At 42.0% G+C, this 10,223-nt stretch overlaps 1 protein-coding gene across 1 annotated transcript in view; it reads left to right on the forward strand.

Moving 5' to 3' along the window:
- Positions 1-9,772, forward strand: part of LOC134933407 (START domain-containing protein 10-like) — a 91,085-nt gene extending 81,313 nt beyond the window's left edge. The window contains exons 3-6 of the mRNA XM_063928558.1: positions 394-497; positions 3,147-3,264; positions 6,605-6,657; positions 9,350-9,772. Coding sequence (XP_063784628.1) covers positions 394-497; positions 3,147-3,264; positions 6,605-6,657; positions 9,350-9,580 — 506 coding nt within the window. The 3' untranslated portion in view covers positions 9,581-9,772. The remainder of the gene's footprint in view (positions 1-393; positions 498-3,146; positions 3,265-6,604; positions 6,658-9,349) is intronic.
- The last annotated feature ends 451 nt before the right edge of the window (positions 9,773-10,223 follow it).

Here is a 10,223-nt window from a genome sequence, read left to right on the forward strand (position 1 = left end):
ACCCTATCGTGAAAGTGTGTACATGTGGTAGGGAATATAGATTGTAAGCTCTACTGGGACAGGGACTGATGTGAATGAGCAAATATTCTCTGTAAAAGCGCTGCGGAATATCTGTGCGCTATATAACTGGTAATAATAATAAATAAATAATTGGCAGAGCTTCAGCTCACCAGAGGTCATCCAGGACAGTGATCATCCACAGATCTCAGTGCCAATGTGATATATTTAGTTTGTTCTCCTGGAAAAAGTGAATTAAAATCTGTACTGGAATGTGGCTAATGATTGGATGGGCACAACAGGGCTTTGTATGTTTAGTACAGTAATTGCTGCTCTGCAATGCGTGATTTGCTCTTTAACTCCGTACTGTAATCTTGTTATGTTCCTCTGTTGCAGGGAAGTGCCCGAGTCCACTTAAGAACAGAGATTTTGTAACCTTACGGTCTTGGCTGCCCCTTGGCAATGATTACATGATAATCAATTACTCAGTAAAGCACCCGGTAAGCCTCCGTTTGTGGCTATTCAGTGAGTTATATCCGGTGTTGATGGTTATTTAAAATTTGACAGTATTGAAATGAATCTGTAATAAATAAACTGCAGATGGTCGTTATCAGATCAATCTAAAATCAATATGAACTGTTAAAGAGTGAATGTGAGGAGGCTGTTTCATCTGCTTCTTTGTAATGGATGACAAATGACAAACGCACATGGGGCCCCGGGGGAATAAGAATTCTTCTGTATAGTACACAGGATTATCATTACATGACTGCTGTTATACCTCCAGAGTAATTGTAACCGCATAACCCAGGAAAGAAAAACACAGGCAGATGGGAAACGCAGGAGCTAACACTGAATTACAAGGATTTTCCCTGCCTGCAATAATCTGTTATATGTACCCATCCCTGCCAACTTTCAGTGGTTCCCTTCAGTTGGTCCGCTGGTGGTATTGGTGACACATTTCATCATCCTTTCCCAACCCTCAACTGTATAATGCAATGATGATGTGATTCGTCAAGACCCAAATTGCATCGCCAAGAGTGCTACTGTGAATCGTGTCTTCGCGGCTCCAGACTGAGGAGTCTACTGTTACTATAATGTTCCTTTTAATAATAACCTATCTAGAAAAACATGAAAAGCGTTTAAACCAAAACTGTTCCATAGATAACAGGTAGTGCTGACCTTAAAAACCTGTCTGATTATAAATATTTGTTTCTAGAAGAGCGTAGCAAATAAAAGTAGTCATCTGATTTTTATTTTTTATTGGCATTAGGACAAAGGACAAATATGTGGACCTTATTAGACTGTCCCTTCTAACCTCTTTTTGTATGAGCAGTTAAAATTTTGTATCTCTGCTGGCTACTGGATTTGGTTCTACAGTCTCCAACCCATCGACCTGCTTTGTCCCTCATGACCTATCTTCTAGGGACTAAGTGGATTGGCTGATCGTGGTACTTCCCCACCCAAGGGGTTTTCTAATGGGAGTAACCAGGACTATGACACAGCATTAAAATGAAGAAGTCCATAAAAGTTTTAAAATTACTGTACTTGAGGGAAAAAAGGGAAAAGTTGAGATAAGATCAGTGAAGAAGGAAGAGCGCTGGGACTGTTGAAAACCTGATAGGAGAAAGCATCAGTTTTATAATATTACCAGTAGTCTATAAGGAGGTAGAATCTAGATGTTAAGGTTAAAGAAGAGTATCAATCAGATAAACTAAGTTAGGCGATATAGTATATGTAGATAGACTTCCAAAGGAAGTCAGAGGTATAATGGATTAAGAAAGGAAAAAAAAAAAAAGGAAAAAGAGGGGATAGAATACAAAACTCACCAAATATACAGTGATATGCTGGAAATACAGGGACGGTCAGGGAGAGAGCAGATGGGAGGCTTCGCCTCCCCTCTGTGATAGTCAGATACTGCACTCTGGCCAATAATACTGCAAAACAAAGTCTGCACAAAGGGTGGAGCTATCAGATCTGCCTCAATGAGGGGTGTGGCTTCATGTAGTGTCAGGTGAACCTATCCAGGAAGATCTCCCAGCGCCCAGGAGCATCCAACATGAAAAAGCTGATGATCAGGATGGCTAAAATGCAGGGGAATGTGCTGAGAGTAACTGCTGGGGCTGGGCAAGGGGGGCACAGGGCTGGCACACACCCCTCTTGTGGGCAACATACCCCCCTGCCACTGAGAGAAAGCAGATAGTGCACGACAAGTTTTAGGTCGCTTCTGCTGAGGCTCTGCAACATATTTTGTGTGTTTATATTAAAGGGTTAGTGTAGTATGGCGGGTTTTAAAAACCGTTTAGTGCTCTCTGCCTGACCTTTTGTGGCCAGTCTTATATTATTATTTTTTTACCTAAACCTTTCTGTAACAAACTGTTTTTCAAGTTATTAGTTTGTAAGAATTAATAAATTGTCTAAATCTAGCTTTGATAATAGCCAGTGCCTCCACAGCTATTGACCTCACTGATGAAATGCTGAATGGCTACATTCTATCTATGTCGACATTCTGAGCATATACCAGTAAAAATTATAAAATCAAATGCTTTTAAGGGCGTTGGATGAGAAGAAAAAGAGATGGGGGGGGGATCGATGACTGGAAAAAAAATAATGGGGGGATTGCTGAAGATAAACTGGTGGAAACCGCAAGACAGGAGAAAAGAGAGAGCGAAAATAAAACTCAGGCGGCACCGATGACCACATCTAGTGTTTTATAGAAATGTTTTTCAATTTTTAAATGTGAAAATTATTACAATTTTCAATAAATCTGTATATTTGTACATACTCTACACATGTTACTAAATTCCTAAGTAATCATTTTTACAATAGTATTTATGGAGCAGATGAATAAGGTGACTTACAAAATTGAATTTGGATACAAGTCCCATACAGGTTAAACATCTGTTGCTATCTGATAATTGGTTTCCTCTAAATGAAGAGGAGAGAGAAGGGGCTATAACCAGGTGCCTTTATCATATGATGGTGCACTTATAGGAGCCCTCAATGCATCACTGAGTCTTTGCTAACCTTTTGAACGATAAAGAATCTTGATCTAATTCTAGTCCTGTAAATGTGATATTGTCTGTTGGGGATCTGGCAAGCAATCCGTAATTCTTTGCCCGTATTGTAAATGAAATCTGTTCTGGTTGTAGAAGCATCCTCCTCACAAGGACTTTGTGAGAGCGGTTTCCTTGCAGACCGGATATCTTATTAAGGCCAACGGCGACAACAGCTGTGTTCTGTACTACCTCACACAAGTGGACCCCAAAGGTAATACCACATTTTCTTATTTGTTTTGTTTGTGTATTTTGTGCTCACACGGAATTTTATTGACTTTTTTTTTTTTACTGTTTGGTTTTCTATTTTAATGTTTTTTTGTTTTTGTTTTTACCATATTCTTGAAGTGTAGACTAGGTACAGTAAGGGCACTGTGATACAGATCATACCAAAGCCAGAAGTGTGCCTGTCAGGACGCGAATATCTTGCGGCTGCTCGTCCGCCTGGTACAAAATATGCACTGATTATGGAGATTATGATGTCCAACAGCCGAATGGCTAAGTGCTTCTTAACCCCTCCTACTGCTCCAACAGAAATTATTTGTATGGCTGCTGATGTCTATTCACTGTTTACGTGATACAGTATCTCCATTTTTAAAGGGGAAGACAGTAATGTGTGTATTGAATTGAATTGAATTTGATATAGTAGTTTTATGCTGTAATGACATCTATATTCAATTTTACATGGTAAATACGATTTTAGCAGTGGCAGATTTTACCTAGGGCCAACCGTCCCACTTTTTCAGGCATTGTCATAAAGTCCTACCTGCGGGCTGCGGTGCCCTGTGCAGGGATTGGATTGGGCGAGCACTTTCTTGCCATTTCTCTGCATAAACAGTGCCGAGGAGAGCCTTGGGCATTGCTGCATAAGCCGCCAGAAAAACGGATTTGACGCAAGGCCACGTTCTCTTATACAGGACACGTCGGCCCCTCTTCCCACCTCCCCTATGTTGGGAGGCTTGGACAGGGACAATATCACCGTAAATCCAATAACTGCACTCTCATTAATATGACTTGTATCGTATGCAATTAGGGTACAGGTTTTTAATATGTGAGTGTAGCCTTAGCTATTTGTTATGGAGTGTGGTGTTGAGAGGTCTCTTTTTATAATCTATTTATTTTTATTTTATTTCCTCTGTGGTTTGATATAGGCTGACCTGGACCACTATTCAAGTGCTGTGAAATTGAGACTAGTAATACATGCTAATAATATATACGATTTTATAAACAGTCATTGTAAAAAGGTTAACAATACATTTGCTATACAAGTGATCTAAGACTATATGGAGACTAGGACAGCAGTTTGTTCTTGCAAGGTGTTGCCCCTTTTCTGTCCAGCTACTCTACTTTAGGGGGACAAAATCCAGTACCACGGAGTGACCTTAATAACTTTTAGTTGTTCATCCAAGTATTGTATTTGTTTGCTAGAGGATCTTATACCCTATATGTCGGCTACTAGAGCAGACTAAATAGGCCAAGTGGTTCTTATTTGCTGTCAAATTCTATGTTTCTATGTAACAAGACTTCGGTTTTGAACATGTAAATGTAGAACTACTAAGTTGTGCAACTAAGGGGTGTATTCAATAACTGTCGGAAGCTGCCGTCCTGTCGGAAAGATGGCAGCTTCCAGGGGTTCCGACCTATTCAATAGGGGCTGATTCTTTTCCGTCAAGTCGGGAATTCAGAAGCACGTGGATCGGCGGCTCCACGTTTCCCGACTTGTCGGAAAACGTGGAGCCGCCGATCCACGTGCTTCTGTCGGAAATGGGGCCAAATCCAACAGGTTTTGGCTACCTTTCCGACAAAATCATTCCGACTTGAAAACAAGTCGGATTGAGGTGAGGAGACAAGCGGTGCTACGGGCGGCTGGGGGAGCAGAGATCGGCGGCCGGCGGGGGGAGCTGGCTGCGGGAGGACATGTCTGCTGCGGAGGGGGAGGTGCTGCAGGGAGAGACCCGCCGCCGCAGACATGCTCCCCCCACCGGCCGCCGATCTCTGCTCCCCCCGTGGCCAGCAGGCACTTCTTTCCATGCAGCGCCTCCCCCCCGCCGCCCCAGACATGTCCCCCCGCAGCCATCTCCCCCATCCCTCCCCCCCCCATGATCTCTGCTCCCCGCAGTCATCCCACTCACAGCCACCGCCATCTGCACTCCTGGCCGCTGCTGTCAGCAGCGGCAGAACAGGACCCTGTGTACGCCCAAATCTGAAAGTCGGATTTGGCCGTGCACTGAATAGGGGTTGTCGGATCCATTCCGACAACTGCATGTCGGAATGGATCCGACTCTTATTGAATATACTTCTAAGTAGGTAACAGTCCTATAGAAGCTGCAACACTCGATGCACCGTCCTGTAATTTTTGAAGACTTTGCTGCACATTGCAACTACTGACTGTGCTAGATAAAGGATAGCTAGAATGTATTTGGTTGCAATGCAAAACTTCTCCACTTTATCTCTCTCTGGAAAGTTTGAAACCTCTCCACCGTTGTTTAGGTGGACCTGGGTGGGGTTTGGTGAGATCAGGGTCATTGGTTTTGTTGTGTTTCTGATTTTCAAAGAGTTGTTTTTGCCCAATACCAATATATTGTTAAAATGGGAAGTTGCAGATCTGTGATTAAAATATACTAAGATAATTAAAAATTTGACAAGTGAATGTTGTGTAAGTGAGTGTCACTGTGGGATTTATTTCTAAGCTGGCTAAGAGCCTACGGTGATAGGCTCATTAGTGTATCAGCCAATATATGAAAATCTGTATTGTTCTTGATGGCATCGTTATCTCCTCCTGAGACTGCGTTAGCAGGCCAGGGACATCATGATATACAGTACAAGCCCTGCTGTGATGCTTAATAAATAGGCTTCCTGTTAGCAGAGGCCTATTTTGGCAGTAAACTGGCTTTTCACTTTTTCATGAAGACATATGCTGTATGGGAACATTTTCAGAGCAGAAATTGGTAGGTGCAATTAGGATATTTGACCATAAGGTGGTGCTATTGGCTTTGTGAAGAAGATACGGTATTGGGTACACATTTCATCACAGCATGCTATTGTAAATAAAAAAAAAGCAGAAGTCATGGGGGGGGGGATTCGATTATGGGCAAAGTCATCCATCCGGCCAAATAAATGCGACAGCAGCCTCACTTTACGGCAGATCAATTTTGCACAAAACTATTTGCTACCCCATAGGGTAGCAAGCACTTTTGTCCGTATTTGGGATTCAGCCGGGTGGGTTACGGTTGTAAGATGCTTACACGTCTTGTTATATACAGTATTTAAAAAGTCTTCTGCCACTTCATGATGATGCAGCTAAATGTGGTCCTTCCTAGCCTTAAACAGTGAAACCACCCATACTGGGTCATCTTTTTAAGCTTAGAAGAACACCCCTAGAAGGAGATACTCTGAACGCTCCAAACAGGCACTGCAAAGACCAGCACTCCCTGTCAGCTACTGATCTGATTCAGGAATCCCCCTACTCAAAAACAAAATGTTTTAACGCTTCAGATCTGCAAACTGCCTACTTTGTGAATGACACTTAATTTTTTTTATTTTTATTTTTATAGGTTCGCTACCAAAGTGGGTAGTAAATAAAGTTTCTCAGTTTGTGGCTCCAAAGGTAAGTGAGTACGTACACACCTACAGACATTTATAATTTGTCTATTAAATTACAATGTTCCCTTCCCAAAAAGATCCCGAATCTCTACACCAAAAAAAAACAAAATACCATGGTAAACAAATTACCAAATAAGGTCCATTAATACCCCTTTCACATCGCAATGCCGGGTTGCACCCAGGAATTAGAAACGTGTCCCGCAATATGCTGGGTCGGGTTGCCATTGGGGGCGGGGACCACGGCAGCATCTGGGGCAGAGGCGGCGCTGGGAGAGGAGATAATCTCCACGCCGCATTTGCTTATACTGTGAATGGGACCGGGTTGCATCGATCCGGTAACCCATTCACATTGCACCTGACCAGTATTAAACCTGGGAATAACCCTTCTTTATTCCCGGGTTGAAATTTTTTTAAATACCCGGGTTGAAATACCAAGTCAGGTGACCTGGGACTTCGGGAGTGACCCCTTTCACACCGCACAGTGACCTGCGTCAACCCAGCAATATACCGGGTTATTTGTGCGGTGTGAATGGGGTATAAGCTGCCCCTTACACCATAGGGGATAATACTTCTAGCTATATAGTGTGTGGACTATTTAATGATTATACTACAATGGACTCTTTGCCATCAATTGTGATTTTAAACAATCATTTAGCATCCTGCCACTCACCATATCCGGTTTTATGAACGCCATATGCATGAATATTTCAGCAGAGGACAACCCTCCCAATGAGAGCTGTCCTCTGTAGTGTGGGGACTTCCGCAGGAGGTGCTGGGAGGGATGGGGGAAAGACCCATAGGTTTCTATAGGCTAACGCCAGATGGCGTTGCCCACCGCATCCAAGCAGAGCTTAGTACATAAGTGGCCAAACCTCTGAAAATTGGCATTTGTAGCATTGCTGCATCCCGCCCATAGTCCCCCCAACTATATAATATAGGGCATAGGCCATATAGGTGAATGCCTTAGGTGCCATTGCTCCAGTGGGGCACCCGGCAGTCAAGGTAGCCCTACCCCCCACATCATTTGAGGGGCACCAAACAGGCCGGGGCTGGCTCTGTGCAGCAGGTATAGTACAAATAGTTTTAAATCTCTTTCACTAGAAAATCATATGCAACCAAAATACAGCCACGAGCATTACGCCATGGATCATTCTTCATATAAAACAAGACTGTATAAACAAATGCTAAGGTTACAGAATATAATTAACATCTGACAAAAACAAAGTACTAGATAAACAGGTCATTAATAATATAACAAATTAAAATACAGGGTTGAGTATCCTTTATCCAAAATTCAAAATCCCACATTTTTGGATCCCCTACTGAGATAATTACATATATGTTCTATATTATGTGTATATATATACAGATATATTATATAGATAGAGATATAATATAATATATATATGTGACATTATCTCAGTAGGGGAACCAAAAATGTGGGATTTTGAATAAGGGATACTCAACCTGTACATATACACCGGCCGGTTGGTTATAATACACACACACACACACACACACACACACACACACACACACACACACACAAATGTGTAATTAAAACAATCACATAATTATAAAACTGGTAATTCACCATCCACTATCTGATTTAGTAAAGCACTTTAGGATTTATTTATTTTTCTATGTAGAGTCGCAAATTCCATTGCGCTTTAACAATTGGATACAGTAATAAAACAAAACTAGGTAATAATTGACAGTCATAGAGGTAGGAGGGCCCTGATCGCAAGCTTACATCAAAACACTTGCATACAGTATGTACATATTTTCTGGCCAGCCTTCCTGCTGTAATTAACACAAGAGATATAGAATTTGTCAGCAGATAAGAATCACTTGGCCCATCTAATCTGCCCCTTTTTCTTTTCTTTTCTTTTTCTTTTTTTTAACCTTTAGGCAATCTCAACCCGTTTGATCCTTTAGTTCTTTGTAAGGATATTCATAAGCATGTTTAAATTGCTCTGTCTGAGCCTCTTCCACCTTTGACAGGAGGCTATTTCACCTATCCACTGTCCTTTCTGTGAAGTATATCTTTCCTCCCTCCAGTCTTGGCATATATCCTCGATTTCTGATACTCCTATGAAGAATCTCTCCCTCCTGGATCTTGTTAAAACCTTTGGTATATTTGAAAGTTTCTATCATGTTCCCCCCTTTCCCTTCTCTGCTCCAAGCTAAAGTATACATGTTAAGATCTTTTGATCTTACCAGGTAAGTTTTGTGATGTAGACCATGCACCATTCTAGTTGCCCTATATGGTTAAGTATATGTTTAAGCAGTAACTGTGTTAGTAGCATGCACACTTGTTAGTCTGTTCTCCAATAAAATTAATATGGACATCATAATGTTATTTAATCTGGGAGTTTCTTAAGCTAGGTATGCACTATACAATTATTTGTCCAATCTGTCTGGTTGGAATGAAAATCTGCAATCATGTACAAGTTTAAACCATGCCTTGTACATGATTGCCGCTTTAAATAAAAACGTCAAAGTACAGCCAACATCCCGCACGGCCGGCTAACTCTTACTTCATAACATCCTGCCCTTTGTTTTTGTTGGATCTGTACTATATTTAGAAGTTGAGTATCCCCAACTAATAGCAGCTGGATCAACAGGTGCCTTTGTAATATAGTTATCAGCGCCAGGTATATTTCCTCTTTACATAATATAATTGCTCTATACAGGCTATGAAGAAGATCTACAAAGCTGGGATTAAGTATCCTGAATGGAAACGAAAGCATGACCCACACTTCAAACCTTGGGTGTATCCGGAGCAGAACACCCTACCTACCGTAAATTTGGAAGACTTGGCCATTCAGCGGGCGGATGAGCTGGAGAACATAGATGAAAGTGGCGTGTCTGAGGAAAGAACGCACATCAGCGATGATGAAGACGGGCTTTCCAAGGAATCTTAAACCGTTATTTTTTTCTAATCCATGATAGTCTATAAAAAGTTCTGATTTTCCATTGTTTGTGCCCAGCTACCAGAAGGGGGTCCACTACTCCCCATTATCTGTATATGACCTCTTGCACTATTATAACATTGTCTCCGTCTTCCTGATGCTTTTTTATCAGTCTCCATAATAAAATAAGTTGCATACAAACAACCTACCCTGAGGCTTTTAAGAGAAGGCCGTGTTTACAAGTGATACCTACCCAAACTATTCTGTAGCCAATGTCCTCCGGTCTGCAATGAGACCTTTTTACCAAGAGATCACTTCAATTCTCTGCAACCAAAAAGATTGGGGCTTTGCGATTCTGGGGTCATGACCTCAGCGGAATGGGTGTCTTCATATTTGATTAGCGGGTAATAAGCGGCTTCTCGCACTAGAGAGACTCTGGCACAGTGCCAGAGACAACAGCGCTTGCGCAGGTGTCCGGGAAAATGGTGCGGCGTGGGGCCCGTGTGCACTGCACACACTGCACCCATTATAGATACGCCACTGAATAGACCCCTTATTGTGTGAGCCACACCTACAGTATGACAAGTCCTTACTTCCACTATGCTTAGGGTCCATCGTTTCCCCCAAGTGTTTACACTGTGTGTGTTCTTCACCT

Source organism: Pseudophryne corroboree, chromosome 6, assembly GCF_028390025.1.
Source record: "Pseudophryne corroboree isolate aPseCor3 chromosome 6, aPseCor3.hap2, whole genome shotgun sequence".
In the NCBI taxonomy this organism is placed as follows: domain Eukaryota; kingdom Metazoa; phylum Chordata; class Amphibia; order Anura; family Myobatrachidae; genus Pseudophryne; species Pseudophryne corroboree.